The sequence below is a fragment of the Scatophagus argus genome, chromosome 20 (assembly GCF_020382885.2).
Source record: "Scatophagus argus isolate fScaArg1 chromosome 20, fScaArg1.pri, whole genome shotgun sequence".
Classification (NCBI taxonomy): Eukaryota; Metazoa; Chordata; class Actinopteri; family Scatophagidae; genus Scatophagus; species Scatophagus argus.
This window is the reverse complement of record NC_058512.1, coordinates 11055027-11073965: the sequence shown is the minus strand read 5'-3', so window position 1 is coordinate 11073965 and position 18939 is coordinate 11055027. Positions and strand designations below refer to the sequence as shown.

Genomic DNA, 18939 nt, shown 5'->3' with positions numbered 1-18939 from the left:
AGCAGCATAGGAGCTTCACAGCCCTGATGAAGATGATGCTCTCCTCTGTGTATGATGAAGGGTGTCTGTGCACACGTTTATCTTTTATTTCATTCGCAGGTCAAAGCTCATTCTATTTTGTTATCCTGATCTTTGCATCCCCTATCATTTATTTACAATCTCACACACCTGGTCAGTGTGGTAATACAGTGTACTAGACGGTAAATGGTGATCAAAGTACTCTCATGGTCAACTTTTATCCAAAGTCTTGCTGCAGATGCACTCAACTACGTGAAAACGGGTTACTTGCAACATATTTTGCAAGAATTAACAAATAAATCTGCCACTGTTGAACTGAGCACGCTAAACCACTGGGGAAGTAACCTCTATTAACCTGCAGCAGTGACCTACAGCAGTTTGTTAGAGTAGCTCTGTCGTAATGTTCCCTCATTATGCAATCTGTGTAGTGACTGACACATTGCTTTCACGTTACTGTAAAATGTCAGCCTCCTTTTGTCATTGAAAAGTGGGCCTAAATTATTCTCTTGTGTCATTGTGGCGTTAAAGTTGCAGTAATCAACAAAGCATAAAATTATCTTTAAGTGCTGTCTGGCCCTGCAGTCTAGACATTTATAGATATGTAAACTACATCTACAATATAATTACAATTACTGGTTGCTAATTTTGTGTATGTGAAACAACAGCAGGTTTTCAATTGAGAAGATATGCTGAGTCTTTTGATGTATCGTTTGGCTGCAGTGAAACCCTGCAGGATGGTGGCTAATGGGTTTTTATTGCACACCTTGGTGAACAGTGGGACTGATCCCTTGTCTTTCCTCGTTCCTGTGCGGGTCTCTTCCCGCTGACAGATGTGTATTTAAAGCCCATCTTTCAGCTGAGCTTGGAGTGAATGAGCGGACGTGGCGAGGCGGACTCTACGGCAAGAGGCAGGGCTCGTTTTCTGTCACACGGTTCAGCATCAGGGCCTTGTCTATACCAAGTTGCAACTGCTGTGCGTGCTGGCTGCTTTGGGGCACCGCATTTCCTCCTCACCAGTGCAGTAAGCCCCGCCCTGCCGGATGGGATGTTGAAAATGAAATGGCCACTCTCGATTGGTCTAGGCACCTGTCCGTCAGCGCTTATTCCTGACACACTGATGGGATGCTGACGGCGTAGGGCGGGCGCAGCTAAGAAAATTATAAGGTCATTTGAATTACGCTTGCTAGCGAGCTTATCGGCTACAATGAACCCTGAAATTATATCAGTGATTGTGACAATGAACGGATGATGATCACAGGGTCAAAGTCGAAGCGCGCAGCCAGGTGAATTTGACAGCCGACCCACCGGAGGAGAGGAGCAGCAGCAGCCCGTTGTGGCATTAACAACAGGAGGGGATCCCGGTGCGTGTGTCGGTCTCTCGGTGCGTTTCTGTGAGCCTCTGTCAAGCCAAGTCGAGCGGCGGTGTGGAACGGAGGGGGCGACCAGGCTAGCCTGTAAGCCGATCAAAGCGGAATCGCACACAACGAGTTTCACGTCTAGGATTTTCTGCGCACCTACATGCTGTGACGGTGTGAACAAGGTGCAAGGTATGTAGGCAAAAAACAATCAAACAACAACAACAAAAAAAAAACATCCCAGCCACAGCCCAAGCTGTCTGTGCGCCCGCTTGGCGCTCAACTTCACGGACGGCTCCGGTTATTATTTGCTTGAAGAAAGATAAAGAGCCCCGGTAATGACTTCATTGTTCTCTGTCAACCTTGTGAGCGGTCGACCCACTGACGGGGACTCGACACTTTATTATCAAGGCTGCTGTCGGTCTTTGAAAGGTAGTTAAAGTGAACGTGGATAGCATTTAGCATAAGAGGCTTCTATCACACTGCGCGTAATACGCTGCGCATCTTCCTTTCCGGGCGCGCCTGTTACCATGATAACCTATATCAGGTTAAAAATGGTCCTACCGGGTTTGCGATTGAAGGCCCCGAGGTCTGTAAGCGCACATGGTATGGTTAGCGAGGCGTCGTCTAACCAACTGTGGGTTGAGCCTTTCTATCGTCTTCCCATCCACTACCGCAATATGATGCTACGCGCCTTTTAAATTTCCGGGTCTAGCAGCAGTGAATGATAAAGCTTTTTTTCTTACTGTTAAGAGCCCACTTCCTTTAACGTGCGATAAATCCTATAGTGGCGGACGTTCAGAGTAGTTTAATCGTCCACGACAAGCTGTCTTTTGACCCAGAGCGTCGTTCTGTGTTTCAAATAGCAGCTGACTTGTTGAATTTCTGTGATACAGTCACCATCGCCCTTACGGCCACATGCAGGGAGGCTGAGCAAGAAATACCCAGTCAGCATCTTGGCTGAAAACAGATGCCTTCCAGGAAAATGCCCAGTTGTTGTTTCTTGAAGGTGAACAGCAACGACAACGACCCTGCAGTGTTTTTCAACACAGACTAATAAATAGATAATAAGTCGACCTGTAAACCTATCCTTAAGTGCTTTAGGATCATCTTCTTTTAGTGGCACTCAACACCAGTGTCAACACATGCTGTCCTCTGCTGCTGCCGCTCTCAGCTGCCGCTATGACTGAGGACTTTACCCGACTGCAAGAGAAAAGATAGTTTGACCAGTTCTGCTCATGTGAAATAATATTACGCTCATGCATGGTTGTTCAGTGGCAGAATGTTTTTACATTTTGTTTTATATGCCTATGACCAGTGACAGCTTTCAGAGAAGATGCCAGCATATGGGACATGACTGGTTATATGTACCAGAGCTGAGACAGTGGATAAAAAAGGGCACAGGATAAACAAAATCATTGTGAATAACATTCTTAACTGACTTGATGTTCTGATCTGATGTTGTCAAGATGCAGCTTCTCTTTTGCTTGCTTGAACCACATGTACCCTTTCTCCTACTGACCTGATGTTTGGTTTGAAATGTTTGTGATAAGTTTCTGCAGTGTGCAGCCATTATCTATGCACCTGTATCTATTTATATGTGTGCCTTCTTTCAGGATGATGCGTCTGGCGTGTTGTACGGCTCTGCTGTTTGTATTGAGGCTGCTGATTGGCTTGCCTTGGTACCAGGTCCTCCCAGCCATCCTGATCTTCTACCTGGGAAGCGGAGGATGGAGCTCTCTGCGGATCTTTGTCAAAACAGTCGGCAGAGACTTACAGTAAGCATGGTGACATTGTGTATGTGTTTGCATGCTTCCAGTCTTAATTAAACCTTGAACAGTCATGGAATATAAATGATGTTTATGCCCCTCCGAGCAAAATTATTGTTTTGGATTAGTTTCTGTTTTTTCATTTGATATTTTTTAACCAGTCCGGTCTTGTGTTTCTGTTTGTTGTCATAAGGGAGCCACTGCCAAAATATAGTGCAGTCTGTAAGTAGTTTCACAGTGACAAATTTTCTGTGATTTTGGCTCTATCCTCCAGAACACTGGGCCCAAGGGAAACATTGACTATCAGGATAAAGTGCTGACTTTTAGCTTTAACTCGGGCAGGTTAATGTCCAGAGTGGATCTAGTCTTATCGTGGTTTCAGTACACTACTCAAAAAATGTGTCAATCATAGTCTTGTTTATGTATAAAACATTTATTTCTACTGTGTTTATTCAATGATGAGAGAGCAGCTAAAAATCTCTCTGTCGAATCCAGAGCACTGGAAAGAGCCAAAACAATAAAAATATGTCACTGTCCAAATGCTTACAAGCGCCTCAACAGCCAAACTTCCAGAAGGTAGCTCAAGTCAGCCAACAAGACTTTGGATATAAAGTTATACAAATTTGACATTTGAATACACTGTAGTTTCTGACAAGTAGTGGAAAAGAAAATTATGCCATGCATCAGCTTTTCTCAACCAGGGGTCCGTGGCCCAGTGGTGAGACTCAAGAGTGCCTTCTAGTGTGCTGCAGAGGCAGTTTTACTGCCAAATGGTTAGATAATTATTATTAATATTCTAATTCTTATTACTATTACTGTTACTGTTATGAGTTATTTACACAGCTAGTTGTTTTTGCATCTAAATGCGCTCAAACGTTCAATTAAAATGTCGAATTTCAATAATCCTTTATGTTTGAATATCAGCTTGCCAGTCACAGCACATACTCAGGTAGAAATAAATGTGCTTTGCCACTGTTAGCTAGCTGACATTCACTGGGAGAGAACCCTGCGCCAATTAAAGGTCTTAAGCATGCGATGAGGAAATATGACTGAATGCAATAAATATGGATTCATAATGACAGGTAAATAGGGCTGGGCCATAAATAAGAATTGTCCTTTATCACCTCTTGATTGACTGATATGTGATGAAACAATGATATTGACTCATAGCGATTCACCTTAGTGTTGTTGGAAGTTAATTATTAAAAGCATGCATCCGCTCCAGTTTCACACAAGCTGCAAACAGAACAGCACAAATAAAAATATGAGTCTCATTACACGTTAGAGGAACTTCATGTGGCTCATTGCAGTAAAGCGTGAGTGTGATTACTGAACATTTTTCTTGCCCTGTTTGGAAGAACTTGTTGAAGTGTTCTCACGTCTTTAGTCCGACAAGAATGTGGCCTGTCATCTCGGAAAGCAGCTCTGAAGAATTAACCACAAGACCTGAGGCTGTTCCTCTGCAGGCCTAGTTTTCCAGTCAGTATTAGCAATGAAATGATATTCCTGTCATGCATGTGTCCAAACTTTGTGACCAGGCAGGTAGGCCGAATATATTTTAGACAAAGGACAATAGAAAGTATGGAGTGAGTTGAAGGCTGTCTTACCAAAAGCAAATATTTACAGTTGGAGGTTACCATGGCAATTGGCTTGTCGTTAACTTCCATGTTTCCTCAACAGCTCCAGTAGTGGTCTAACAGGAAGTTGTAGAAGATGAGCTTTTAAGAACTGAATAAGCCAAAGTGCCCGAACCAGTAATGATCAGTGTTTTTCAATGGCCTCCGCTGTGTTATTGGTTAGGGAGAGATCGCAGTTTCCCAGGGCTTCTTTGAAAGACATTCTGCTTAATTATCATACCTAATTAACTTTTGTTCTTCTTTTGGACAGTTGCTACCTGTGCTCTTATAATACTGTTATTTTTTTGTCTTTCTATTGACCACGTGATAAGCCTCAAGGTTAAAAATTCACTATATCTGACCCTGTCAAAACATGCCTTTTCCACAGTGATATTTGAATACCTATTGTGTAATATACTGTGACAAGGCTGAGTTATTAACACTGTAAGAGGCACTATGGTTCTCATGTCAGTGCCTTTGTAAACTAAACCAACTTCCAGTACATACAACTTGGTTCCTGCGAATGCCAGAGATTCTCACTGGGTGGTTTAGTAGGCGTAAAGCATCGGTCTTTGTTAAAATTGCTTGTAATTAGATATATATTTTTTTCTTATTGTGGCCGTGTAGTTTGTTACCAATATGTAACTTCACTCATGAATGTGAATATGATTTCAAATTCTTGTATTTAAAGATATCAGATTAGTTCTGGATTTTTGTCTAAAAGTCACTTTGCTAACAGCAGCCTAAAAGCAAACTTAAGTCAGCTTGATAAAAAGTATCTTGATTTTTAAAAAAAAAAAAAAAAAAAACGGAAGGAAAAAAAGTGTAAAGTTCATGCAGCTCCTCCGTTGCAACAAAACGAGCTCTATACAGCGTTGATGGGGTCAGATAGTGAAATAAGACTGCAGCAAGAAATATACTCAAACATGAAATAATCCCCGTGTAATGAAAAAAATATCATCTCGTCAATTAAGCCATGAAGTAACTTGGCTCAGTAGATTTTTATGATGCGTCTGTAATTAGTGACAGCGTGTGAGTGAAGCAGACCGCTCACACCCACTCACTGCCACACTGCTATACATAAACTTACCTGCACCATTTGTGCTCTCACGCACCCTTACATATTTATATAACTGTCCATACTGCTTACATCAGCCCTACAAAGTGTGCATACATCTACACTGCTGTCTATACTGTATATGTCTGACCTATAGTATATACAACATATTCATCTCCAGCTGTTTATTCTATATGTAGTGGTTATCTATTACGATATTCATATCTACCCTTCACTGTTCTACCTACCTTCTGCTTTGCACTTAACTGATTTTTGGGCTTCTGGTTAGATGTTTAGCCGTGTTTAGTTGCCTCAGTACTTGTACATTGTGCAGTGACCATAAAACTGGATCTAAAATCTAACTGAATTACATAGTGCTCAGGAGAATGGCCTTTATCTGTATCTTTGTACCATAAATGTAAATTATCAAGTGAGGGCCTTCTATTGGGGAAGACTTTGCCCCTTGGATCCACCCAGATGTTGTAATGTTTTATGCCTATTCTTGTTAGATTTTACACCATATAGATGAACTTAAGTGACTTTTTCTGGTCTACTTTGAGTGATAACAATACTGGTTTTTGCAAATTGTAGCCTCTTTGCCTGAAATATTGCAAAATATTTAGTTTGATTTCTCACCGTTCTTGCACACACTGTGCAGAGGAATGAGATATGTGCAGTAATTGTCATGAAATTAACATTCAGTTCACTCTGTATTTTTGTCCTGTTATTGTTGCATGATTCGCATTTGCAAATATCAGCTGCTTGCTGGCAAGCAGAAAAGTATTGAACTTGAAAAACAAAATCAATCGGAAAACTTTGGAAAATGGCTAGAGCTAAAAAATATCTGGAATTTGTAGTTAATGGGTTGAAACATGCAGAACCAATGTAATAGTCTTTTAGGTGAGGTGGAACACGTTAGCTAGCTTTTTAATAATATTTTCTCTTGCTCCTTCAGTGCGGCACATGTGTTATTGCGGGTGAAGATGAATGTCAGACGCCACCTGAAAGAGAAGAACACAGTTCCCAAGATCTTTGCAGAAACAGTGCGGCGCTACGGGGACAAAACAGCGCTGATATTCGAGGGGACTGGGGAGAGGTGGACCTTTCGACAGCTGGATGAATACTCCAACAGAGTGGCTAACCTGCTGCTGGAACGGGGTTTCAAGGTGCGTCTGCAAAACAAAATGTTCCATAAAGAATTGGGGAAAAAAATGATATACTATGTCTACGCAGTTAATAGCTTTACTTTCAAAGCAAAGATAAAATAGAACTGATTATTCTTTAAATTGTTTACATGTTTTCATCCAGATGGAGGCATGTTTTGATTCCATACTCACGTTAAAGGACCAGTGAATGATGAAACTAAATTTCAGTCAGTTGATGACTTTGACGAGCCCTATTTTGGTTCATTCTCTTTTCAGGACGGTGATGTGGTGGCCCTTTTCATGGAGAACAGGTCCCAGTATGTGGGCCTCTGGCTCGGCATGGCTAAGATTGGAGTAGAGGCCGCACTAATCAACTTCAACTTGAGACTAGAGGCCTTGGTGCACTGTGTCACCATCTCCAATGCCAAGGCTGTGGTATTTGGCTCGGAGCTGGCTGATGGTAAGAGATTAGAGAAGCATGTGAAGGATATGTGACAGATTCTGTTCGTTGTAGTAGCAGTGGTAATATAGTCAGGTTTATAGTTCGTCTCAGTGTGATTTACAGTTTGTACAGCATTGATATATCCTGATGAGTGTTGTCATACTTCTGCTGTGATGAGAGCTGTGAGGAGAAAGCAACAGAGGTCATAAATGTTAGATGGGTTGTGCAGGAAGAGGTCTTCTAAATATCCGTCAGCGGAGATATAAATGGCTGATGGACTGAAAGAAGGGAGGAAGTGATGAGGAGGGAAGTGGAGAATTGTCTTATCAATCTGCAGGGATCAAGATTTGAGTTACAAAGTGTATCTGGGGAAAAATAAAAAACATAGCTGATGTAAAACCAACCCTGCTGGGTCACATTTTACTTCTATAAATCAGTAATATTGTGCATTAAATCTGTTACAGCATAAAATAATGAAATAAAATAAACTGACACTAGTATGTGTTTGAAGTGAATGAAGTTTTTTTTTTTTAAGTCAGCTATAACATGATGACGTCTGTGTATTTAATTTTGAAGGCACAATTAGAACTAATTACTTCTAATTGGCTAACCTGCAGTCTGTTATTAAATATTCCTTATATTGCTTAGATTTGGAAAGCACTGATAATATTAAATTGCAGCTTCTCAGCAGAGTGGTCAAAAGTAAATTAGGGATCTCTGTCAACCGCCTCCCCTCCCTCTTCTGGATCCCTGCCCAATGTGAAAAGTCCTGATCTCAACAGCTATAAAGAGTGAGAGATTTTTGAGCTGTTCACCCTGAGATTGATGGACCAGTCCTTGTATTGGATCCTGGACTGGTCTTGTGCTTTATGCCTTTAAGTAATTGGAAAAGCCTCTGCCACTGAACAGTTCAGAGTTGAGCCAGTAGACATTAGTACTGAGCCAGCATGACATAAGACTTTTAAATGAGGATACATTGTCTTTTTTTCAGGGGAAAATATGAGATGTTTTGATTTGTCTTTTCCTTTCTTCTGTCTGCCTCGATAACAGTCATATTTTGATATGTTCTTAACCTTTTGTCACACCCTCTTTCTGTATTCCCTGCTCTGTTACGTTTTGTTTACAATAATGCAAAATATTTGAGTTTTGTGGTGCTTAAATGTCTTACCACATGAAGTTGTTTTGGAGTTTGGTATAGTAAAATGGAGCTGATTTTCTGGAATGTGTTTCCCTTTCGCTCACAGCGGTGTGTGAGATCCACAGTTCAATGGGGAAGGCAGTGCAGATGTTTTGCTCTGGAGACTGGGATCCCAAACGAGTCCCACAGGGAACAGAGTGCCTAGAGCCCCTGGTGGCTGCTGCCCCGTCTCACCTGCCAAGGCTGCCTCAACACGCCTTCACAGGTGAGAGCTAGGGCTTTACCGGTCTAGTACCACTGTTTAATTAACAAGCTGTATGTCTCACTACGAGACTGGGATCATTCTATTATGTGTGAGGCAACATCAGGCTTGACTTAAACTTATGGAGAGAAATTAGCCTCAAAATGGTCACAAATGTGTATTACACACGTGTTCCAAATCATACACAAATATTGAACAGTGTGATTGCACGTAAAACGATTTTACAAATGCATACCTCACAATAAATATCAGTACTTTAAGAAATGGTTAAAAACCAGAATATTATAAAAGTTGCTTGCTTCTATACAGTACATGGATCAAAGGAAAAAGAAAGTGAATCCACAACATTAATAATGAAGTCATGAAAATGTTATTTAAGTAGTCTAAGGGCTTTCTAATCAGTAGAGCAAACACCACCTGCTATTAGTGCCTCAGTTCAGATGAGGAAAACTGGTTATGGAGTGAACTGGTTATTAAGTTAATTTTGTCTCCATTATTTAGTATTTCATGTTATTATTCTTTTCACAGAGCTAATAAGTCAGCTTTTATTCAGAACAATGAATCAGATCTGACTTGATCTCGCACACAACAGGCAAACACTGATAGCCACTCTTTTATGTTGTAGCCATAAAACCTGTGACCTTTGGTCATGTTCGCTCTTGTCAAAGTATATCTCTATTTATCAGGATAGATGACAACCAAAATCAAAGTAAAGTGCTGTTGTTTTGTCAGCTTTGTACCCTTGACGTGTACACAGCTGATTTGCTTGTTCCAACAGAGGTAGCACATAGCCACCATGATCCAGTTCTCCAGCTGTCAGAGCTCTTATGTCTTCTGTTTAGCAGCGGTTGGAGTTTGTTACAGATAAAATCAGTGAACAGGAAAGCCAAATCCAAACACTGTGGTTAGCTATGATGCCAGGGACCCTAATGGATCTACAGCCAGTTAGTATATATCTGGATGCCACTTTGTTTGCACTCTTTATCCCTGAGAAGAAAAAGAAACAGGAATTAATGATCTAATTTTCACAAACTTTAATTGGGGATTCTGCTTTATTTTCCCCCTCATACTTCAGTGCTGTTCCCCAGTCAAAATGAGCTTCCAATCAAAGCTGTGAATAGGCCAGTAATTAACGATCCAAGCAAGCCAAACATTTGCACTCAGGGCTGCACAGATGATCAGAAGTGAGCAGTCAGCAGAAATGTTTCTTATCAAGATGACGAAGCCAAAACTGCACACTTAAACATGACAGAGCATTTATTTTTTTTAAGCACTCAAGCAAACATGAAAACCAGTCACAACATTAATTTGCTCATAGTTATGTTCTCTCACTCCACTGTCTGTTTCAGATCGCCTCTTTTACATCTACACGTCAGGAACCACTGGGATGCCTAAAGCTGCTATTGTTGTGCACAGCAGGTAGGAAGGAGCCGTGCAGCTAACTAACAGACACAGGAATTGCAGCTGCTTGCTTTGTTGATCCCTGTAGCTTTCATGTGCAGCATAGATCCAGTTTGAAGAGAATGAAAGACAAATACATCAAGCTTGTGTTTTTTTTTTTTGCTTGTTGTGACTATTTGTTTTTAACTTTCTTCTCTTGCCTTGCTTCTCCACACTGTGGTTTTCAGGTACTACCGCATGGCAGCCTTGGTATATTATGGCTTTAGGATGAAGTCAGATGATGTCTTGTATGATTGCCTTCCGCTCTACCACTCTGCAGGTAAAACTACAACTGTGTGTCATTTAAAGTTACAATATTCAACTTTTTCTCTTGTCAGGAAGTCCAAATTCAGTTCCCTTTGGTCCGTTAAGTTCCTCAAAATGTATATCATAATAAACTCTCTAGCTTGAACCAGCATCCACCCAAAGATAATGGATAAAGTCAGGTACAATATTTGCAATTTTAAAGAAATAAGAAGGCAAATGTTTAATTTATTAATTTATGTCTGTGAATATTTTCATGTTGAGGCTAGCATTCTATGACACTGACAGCTAATGCTTCCTTGTTTACAGGTAACATCGTGGGAGTGGGCCAGTGTATAATACACGGCATGACTGTAGTCATCAGAAAGAAGTTCTCTGCATCGCGTTTCTGGGACGACTGCGTTAAATACAACTGCACTGTAAGCATAATGTAGACTATAAATCACTGCCACAGAATTGGTGGGCAGAGTAGCACATCAGTCTTACAGTGTGGAAAGATATCTTTCCTGTCACTTCCTATAAAATAATAATCCCAAAATGAATGTTATTCTGCAGTTAATCTATTTGAATCTCTTTTTCATGACTGTGAGCTTGCTATAAAGAATTACTCTGTCCTTTTCTCACTACCATTCTGCTCCATTCTCTTTTAGATTGTGCAGTACATTGGTGAGATCTGCAGGTACCTGCTGAACCAGCCAATTCGGGACATGGAGCGTCAACATCGGGTGCGCATGGCACTGGGCAACGGTCTGCGCCAGTCCATATGGGAGGAGTTCATGAACCGCTTTAATATTCCTCAGATCGCAGAGTTCTACGGAGCCACAGAGTGTAACTGCAGCCTGGGCAACTTTGATAACAAGGTGGGAATATGTCCTGCAACAAAGTCTGGGTTTTTTGTTGTTGTTGTTTTGCAGCGATTTTCTTTTTTGGCTCAAATGCGTGAATTGCTGTCATTATGGTGAAGTATCCTCTTCTGAAATCCTCAAGACTATTGCCACCCACTCACATCCTTTCACCACAGAGAATGGACTTTTGTGTGGGCTCTAAAATCATAATGTTAACTGCTCCGTTATTCAAAAAATGTCTTACCTTTTCTGCATGGTAGCTTCTCATCAATACAGCACAACTTGCATCACCTCAGCTTTCTGGCTGGTAGGAACTGGTCTGCCTTTCATTTTGTGGTTGTTGATATTTGTTTGTCCGTGCTTTAGATTGGAGCATGTGGCTTCAACAGTCAGATTCTACCCTTCATCTACCCCATCAGACTGGTGAGGGTCGATGAAGAGACCATGGAGCTCATTAGGGGACCTGATGGCGTCTGTATTCCCTGTAAACCTGGTATGTTTGCTACATAGACATATTAACTATCAGCGTTACACCTGACAGAGTGGTGGCCTTAAGCAGAAAAACACCTCAGGAGTGTGTTCCCCTCAACAAAATATAAATGATGATCAGTGACACAAACCTGAGTATGTTCTTTTGCTAACCTGTGGAGATTCTAGCTTTTTTTTCTTGCATACATTTGGCTTTCAACTTACTGGTAATGATAAATATACCAGGCTAGCTCAGACTGACACATGTACATGTATTCTCTCTGTCTCTCTTTGTCTGTTTGTCTAGGCGAGCCTGGCCAACTAGTTGGCAGGATCATTCAGAACGACCCTCTTCGGAGGTTTGACGGTTATGTCAACCAATCGGCGACCAGCAAGAAGATTGCTCATAGTGTCTTCAAGAAGGGAGACAATGCCTATCTCTCTGGTTAGAGACACACACACACACACACATACTTGGTGAATTATTCCCAGCGTTCCATGCTGACTGACTCAATTTTGCCCTCTCTCACCAGGTGACGTGTTGATCATGGATGAGTATGGACACATGTACTTCAAGGACCGCACAGGAGACACTTTCCGCTGGAAAGGAGAGAACGTCTCAACAACCGAGGTGGAGGGGACTCTCAGCAGGCTGCTAGACATGAAAGATGTAGTTGTCTATGGAGTAGAAGTACCAGGTACAATCTTTGAATATACACGCTTGTGTATATGAGATTAAAGGGTCACCATACTGTGTTTAATATAATAGTTACTGCAGCTGCAGTATCTCTGCTTGCTCTAGACTTGAGTTGGATGATACCTTTTCAAAATGTCGTTACATATAAAGCTGCGCTGTAGGTGAGTCTATGCATGAGTGACGCCAGGGACAAATCACAGATTCCACTTTCCAGTCGCTATGATTAGATTAGATAACTTTATTAATGCCCAAAGGAGAAGGTGATTTGGCATGCACACTGACAAATAACAAAAAATTCAGACAGATCACAGCAGACACCATAGAACAGAGACTTTCACAACATGGAAAGTGGTGGTATAAGAAGGTGAAGTCTGCAAATGAGATATGATGTGGAGACATAACAAGGGTTCTGCACAGCATTCACAGCCTCACCAGCATGTGTCTGACAGAGAAGCTCCACAGGATTAATTCTCTGACATGCCCTTTTCCATCTGCACAGGAGCAGAAGGAAAGGCTGGAATGGCAGCCATTGCTGATCCATCTCACTCCACTGACCTGGAGAAGTTTGTGAAGGACATGGAGAAGGCGCTCCCTCCATATGCTAGACCTGTGTTCCTTCGCTTCCTTCCAGAGGTCAACAAGACCGGTAATATGCTCTTTTCACTGCCAATCTTGTAAGAGAATCAGTAAAATATGAAATTTTCAACTGTTTTATTTCCCTGTGGTTTGAAAATAATATAGTTGGTTTTGAAAGACCACTGAATTGGATCTTAAAAATTGGACAGTGTTTTGATTTGAATACTGGTATGTTTTGACATTTTCCTTAAAGCATACAGTCAAATCAGTGACGTACATTTATCCTAATGCTGGAGACAGACAGGAGGTGGAGGCACTGCAAAGTGCCAGGAAGCACTGCCCGCTTCCTTCCAGTGCCTGTGTTAACCTAGAGGGCTCTTCAGACAGAGCAAAGAGGTCATGCTCTGCAGTGATTGTTTTGCCGTCTGTTCTTTTCTTTCTTTCTTTTTTTTGGCAGTGTAGTGTGCAAATCTGTCAAGAAATCACACTGGTAAGCTTTTAGAAATAGTATCACTGCTGTTGGTGATTGTGTTAATCCACATATTTCTCAATTGTGTCTAAACAAAGCGCAAGAGAAACAAGCAGACACACACACACTCAGGCTGCAGGCAGGAGAGAAGCCCCTCCCTGTAGCTCTTCACACAAGTTGATTGGCCTCCTAACTTGACTGCCGCAGAAGAACCAACACCCCGCTTGTCCAGGAACACATAAAAGGCCATACATTAAAAATTAATGAAGTTATTATAACGATCAGCTCTATGTGTGATTTTTAAAACAGCAGAAGAGCAGAAGTGAGTGGAATGGAGAAATGCTCTTCTGGTTGAAACAGCCAGGCTGTTGTTTGAGTGCGGTGCTTCCACCTCCTATGTGTTCCAGGCATTAGAAAGCTAAAGAGCAGCTGATTTGGCTAAATGAAATGCCAACATAATGTCTCTTGTCTCTTTGTCAGGCACATTTAAGTTTCAGAAGACGGAGTTGCGTCGGGACGGCTTCGACCCCAGTGTGGTGTCAGACAGACTGTACTTCCTGGATTCCAGCAGAGGGCGCTATATGCAGCTGGACGAGGAGTTTTACCGCTCCATACTGTCAGGGAAGCACAAATTGTGATGACCAGGCTGACCACTACATGCACACATAAACACACATTCACATTCATACGCGCACACACACATGGAAAAGAAGATAAAATTGTGTGACCAGGATAGCAGAATGCAGGACCTGCTTCCCATAGACATAAATGCATATAAAGTAATAGCCATACACACACCATGAACCCAGATTCCAATGCCAACACAATTACACATATAACCACATACATATTGTATTCACAAAACCACTTTGCTCTTTAAAATCCCAAAAAACAAGACTTATGCACGGCAAACACACACACACACACACACAGCACCATTCATCCATCCCTCCTGCAATCTCCCCGGCAACTCCTCTCGCTACCTCAGCAAACACAGAGAGAGGCACAAACCTAGTAACCAGGTCTATATGGTAACTTGAAACATCACAACACAATCCCTACCAGTCAGTACCAGACTCTCAAACATCTCCGCCTAACCATCCTGGTCCATCAAACCAGATGTGTTGTTGGGGGACACAAGTAGAAGGGATGCAGCAGAATGCAAAGACTTAAAAACGACAGGTAAACACAGACTTACAGGATGCTCAGGAGGAGCACTGATTCAGTACAAAAAGCGTGTTGGACGACGAAGGGACTGTGAGGACCTAAACTGTCTCCGGGTTCGTTATTTTGTCAACGTGATTGCTTTGTGAAAGACTTCAGCTCATACCGTCATCATCACCTGCACAGTTACCCAGCAGTGACAAACCTGTGTGACAGCTACAGCTTTTCTCTACCACATCTCTTTGAGATTGACTCCCTCTCTGGTCACCTTGTCTTTGTTTCCAACCTTGCTCTATAGAGCTCAAGATAAAAATGAGGAAATACATAAAGGTTTTTTTTTTTGTTTTTTTTTTTAAATTCGAAAAGGGAACGTCGTAAATATGTGAGGGATTTTAGAAAGCCTTTGACATGTAATCCACCATCACAGAGGTTAACTTAGACCAGTGGTTGAAGCTGAAAGATTCACTGAAGTGCAATAGGGCTCCAGCTTTGCAGTGCAATAATCAGCCGCACCACGTGACTGCTGATATAAAAAGCTTTGTATTTAGTCTGCATCACACCAAATATAATTAAGTTGTATTGTATTTTTTTTTTTTTTTTACATATTTAAGAAAATTTTAGCAATTCATATTGTGCAAACTTTCTCTTTTGTTAGAGTATAATATATCGGGTTTTTGCTTTATGTGTATCCAAATATGTGCTTCAGTAACTTTCGGAGTCCTCAAAAACAAAGCTGCTGTATACATTTTATATCAGCTGCTGGAGCACCAAGTCAAGTGATCTAACTGATTCAACCTTGGGCTAAATGTAGGGGGTATTTCCACCAACAGAAGTTGTCCACATACTGACATGCAGGGTGTTTGTGTGGCTGTATTGTCCTGAAAGGTAGACTTTGCCTGTTGTAGGGTGTGTGTGTGTGTGTGTGTGTGTATATATTCTAGTGAAACATATGAAGAGGACTTGACTGAAGAAAGAGAAGCACCGAACTGCCCGATCGGGTGTGGACTCATGTTTCCAACAATATTTTGGTGCTAAAGAGGGATGTTCTGTCAGATTCATGATAACCAAAAGATCCAAAGATTCAAAGGTGGGAGTAGGGACATTATTGTGGAGGGCAAGCGCAGAAATAGAGCAGCAGAAGAAGAGGAAATCAAATGCTTTGTCATTTATGTTTTGTTTGTTGCTTGCAGTAGCTGTCATCAGAGATTGTAGCAGCATGAATGAGCATCATCAAACACAAGCAGAGCACTGTGCCTTACTGTGAGTTCACCTCCCAGATTCACAGGCCCTGGCCCACACATAGTGTCTCATGTTGTTCCTTATGTTGGACTCTTTTACCTTCACTTAACTTCTGTCTACCATAATCTTATTTAGCTGTTCCCTGTTGTAGTAGCCTGACAAGTTGGACCAAATCTGAAAATGATCTACATCCACAGCAGCCCAGTGACCGGCCCCTTCATTTTGCCAGGTGCAGGGGGAGCTTGTGTTGGTGTCTCACTGGGCAAGAGTCCATAATTTTTTGACACTGCTGTCTTATGATATCTGAGGACTCTATCCTCCTTACTTCCTCTTCTATGAATCTCTTCTGGTCTTTCCTTAGTCTGAACTGTAAGCTTACTTTGTCTCCTAGCAGTCTTACTTGTTTATTTCTTTGGTGGTTCTCCCAAGTTCAGTTTGCTCAGCACCTTTACACCAAGCCTTTATGAACACTCTGCCAAGCTCCCCAGTCCTTTCCATTAGTCTGTGTCCATCCTCTTCCCTCTTCCCCCTCTCTGTCTGTGGCCCTCCATCCCTTTGAGCTGGCCCCTCGTCCTCGCACCGGAGCCTCTTTCTCTGCCATGTCTGCATCATCTTGCTGTGCTTATGTTGATTCAGACAATGGTGTAAACCATTTGAATGCGTTTCAGATTGGAGTTCATTCGGTGGTTTCTTCAGGAGGTGTGGTGACATAAAGCTCCAACTACAAACTGAAAACTTTTCAGATATCCTTTGCCGATGTGTGTTGTGCGTGTAGTCTGTCATTACCTTGTGACTCTTTGTCTTACCTTTGCAACTGACCACTTGCTGAGTCACCTACGGCACAGCCAGGCTGGCCGTCATCAACAGTGGTTGTGTAACGAGTCATGTGAGGACTGGCTGTAGTGCAGAGGACTTAATATTCTTCAGTCTTCAGTCGGCTGCTTTGTTGTCTGCAGACTGTTTTCAGTACGTTGTTCTTTAGTCGTCAAGGTTGACCTTGACAGCTGCAGTCTGCTGACAGTGATTGTCAAAGTCTTCTCCCTGTTAGGGGAGACCAACAAAACCGGCAGAAATTGAGATTTCATCCGCATTTCCCCTGCGGTCTTACTTCAAAGAATTCCTCTCTCACCTGTATTTATTCTTTAATGATGAGTGTGAAATGTTCTCATGAACGTGACCAGTGATGATGATGATGATGTCGTAAAGGAACATGTGATTTGTGCATCTAAGGGAACAGTTTGGCTGTCATGATGCTTGTGACTGAGGGTTGCACTTGTTGACCCAGACTGAACAGCCCCACTTCAGATCACTCTGAATAAGATGTTTTCACTTTTTTTTTTAAAAAACAAAACAAAAAAAACATTACTTTAAATTATTATTTTTGAGGGAACTGTTAATTCTACTTGTGCTTATGATTCTTTGATAAATGTGTTTGCTTTTGTTTCCTTTGTGTGAAATCATAGCTATGTGATTTTTGGTATAAAAGTGTGATTTGTGCATGAGTGTGAGACAATCGAATGGCAGTTTTGGTTTTTGTTTTGGTTTTTTTATTTAAATTTTATCAAAGGCATTAGGAAGCAGCCAGGGAGCAGCATCTTGTGGATCACACTGGTTAAACATGTCAACCTGGAGTCCGTTTGCTTTTTCCCGGCTACATACATAAAAGTCAGGTGTAAAACCTCAAGCAGCTGAAGGCCTGCAGGGAGTGACATGTCTATGGGACAGGGTGTGTTGAGGTTTTGAGACACCTATTTGGCCACAGGGGGGCAGTGTGTCCTCACAAAGACACGCAAACACAAGTTGCTATGCCATCATTGTATTTTACCATCTTTGGATGACTAATGAAAGGATCTAATAACTAGATTTGGTTTAGATAGAAATTTATTGGTGAAAATGAAACATCACATGACATTTGTGTGTCAGAATGTTTTTCTTCATTTGCAAACCAAATTTGGCACTGATTTGTATGTTTAAATTGTCCTGTGGATATTACAAATTACCATTCTACAGGTCCACAGCATATTTTCACGTTATTATTTGACTGATGAAACTGATTTAATGCCAACTCTTAATACAACTGTGACTGGCTACCAGCTTATATTGAGATCAGTCACAATAATCAATCCCTGCAAAAAAACAAAACAAAAGGCAAGTCACCTCTGTGGTCACAGATCAGTCTGCAGTTTTGTGGAAATCATAACACACCAGGAAGACCACAACCCTCGCTGATCAGGAGTGTTTTATCACTGTCCCTCATGGCTCCGATCAACTTTTGCACTTTTTATGTTATTGAGTTTTTCCCCTGTCGCGGTCCTCAGGAATGTGGAGCAGTGCTACAGAAGGAAACCAGTTTTCACGACTGCGTGTGTGCGTGTGACCTTTTTTTTTCGTTTTGTTTGTTTGTTTTTTTTAAATTTCAGTTATTTTAATTTCTTGTCTCGTTGCACAGGTGGCAGCTCTCATTTTGTGCAGTGTGTAGGGGAGGTCTGTGAGGTGTGTTGCGTGTGTGAGACAGACACACTGATGTCCTCTTGTCCACTGAAGCCTAGCTGTATACATCATGCATTTCAAGAAAATGAGACAAAAAAAATAGTGCTGCAAATGGAAAATCATTATTAATAAAAACTATTTAAATTGTTCACTTGGGCTCCGTTGCTCTTTCTGTTCAGATTTAACAGTCTGACTAATCCATAATGACTGCTGTGTTTCGTTAATACAAGTGGATTTTGACACACTTACACTGGCAAAATTACAACATTTTCAAACTTTAAACTTTTTGGTTAATATTCTTCTGAGTGAATTGGCTTTGTTTGTATGTGCTTTTGCGGATAACAACGTGAGCTTAACTAGACAGAAATAATGAAACCGAGAAAAGTGAAACTGGAACTTGGAAAGGAGTTTCAAAATGACACCTCTTTTACTGGAAGATATTAATGGTTTCTCTTATCACGACAAGATTATTATGATGTACAGCC

The 18939-nt window shown here is 41.5% G+C and overlaps 1 protein-coding gene across 1 annotated transcript; it reads left to right on the top strand.

The window, feature by feature from the left end:
• The first annotated feature begins 1104 nt into the window (after positions 1 to 1104).
• slc27a4 (solute carrier family 27 member 4) lies at positions 1105 to 18605 on the top strand. The gene is made up of 14 exons (XM_046374254.1): positions 1105 to 1565; positions 2990 to 3151; positions 6771 to 6981; positions 7237 to 7420; positions 8647 to 8805; positions 10152 to 10221; positions 10431 to 10522; positions 10816 to 10925; positions 11157 to 11366; positions 11718 to 11844; positions 12127 to 12264; positions 12353 to 12517; positions 13016 to 13162; positions 14042 to 18605. The coding sequence occupies exons 2-14, from the start codon at positions 2991 to 2993 to the stop codon at positions 14197 to 14199; spliced, it is 1932 nt and encodes a 643-aa protein (XP_046230210.1). The 5' UTR covers positions 1105 to 1565; position 2990; the 3' UTR covers positions 14200 to 18605.
• The last annotated feature ends 334 nt before the right edge of the window (positions 18606 to 18939 follow it).

Excerpts from the sequence above, each read along its gene's own strand:
- slc27a4 (XM_046374254.1), top strand. The coding sequence starts at position 2,991 with ATGATGCGTCTGGCGTGTTGTACGGCTCTGCTGTTTGTATTGAGGCTG. Across the intron at positions 12,265-12,352 it reads AGACAATGCCTATCTCTCTG|GTGACGTGTTGATCATGGAT; the intron begins GTTAGAGACACA and ends CTCTCTCACCAG. Across the intron at positions 13,163-14,041 it reads TCCAGAGGTCAACAAGACCG|GCACATTTAAGTTTCAGAAG; the intron begins GTAATATGCTCT and ends TCTCTTTGTCAG.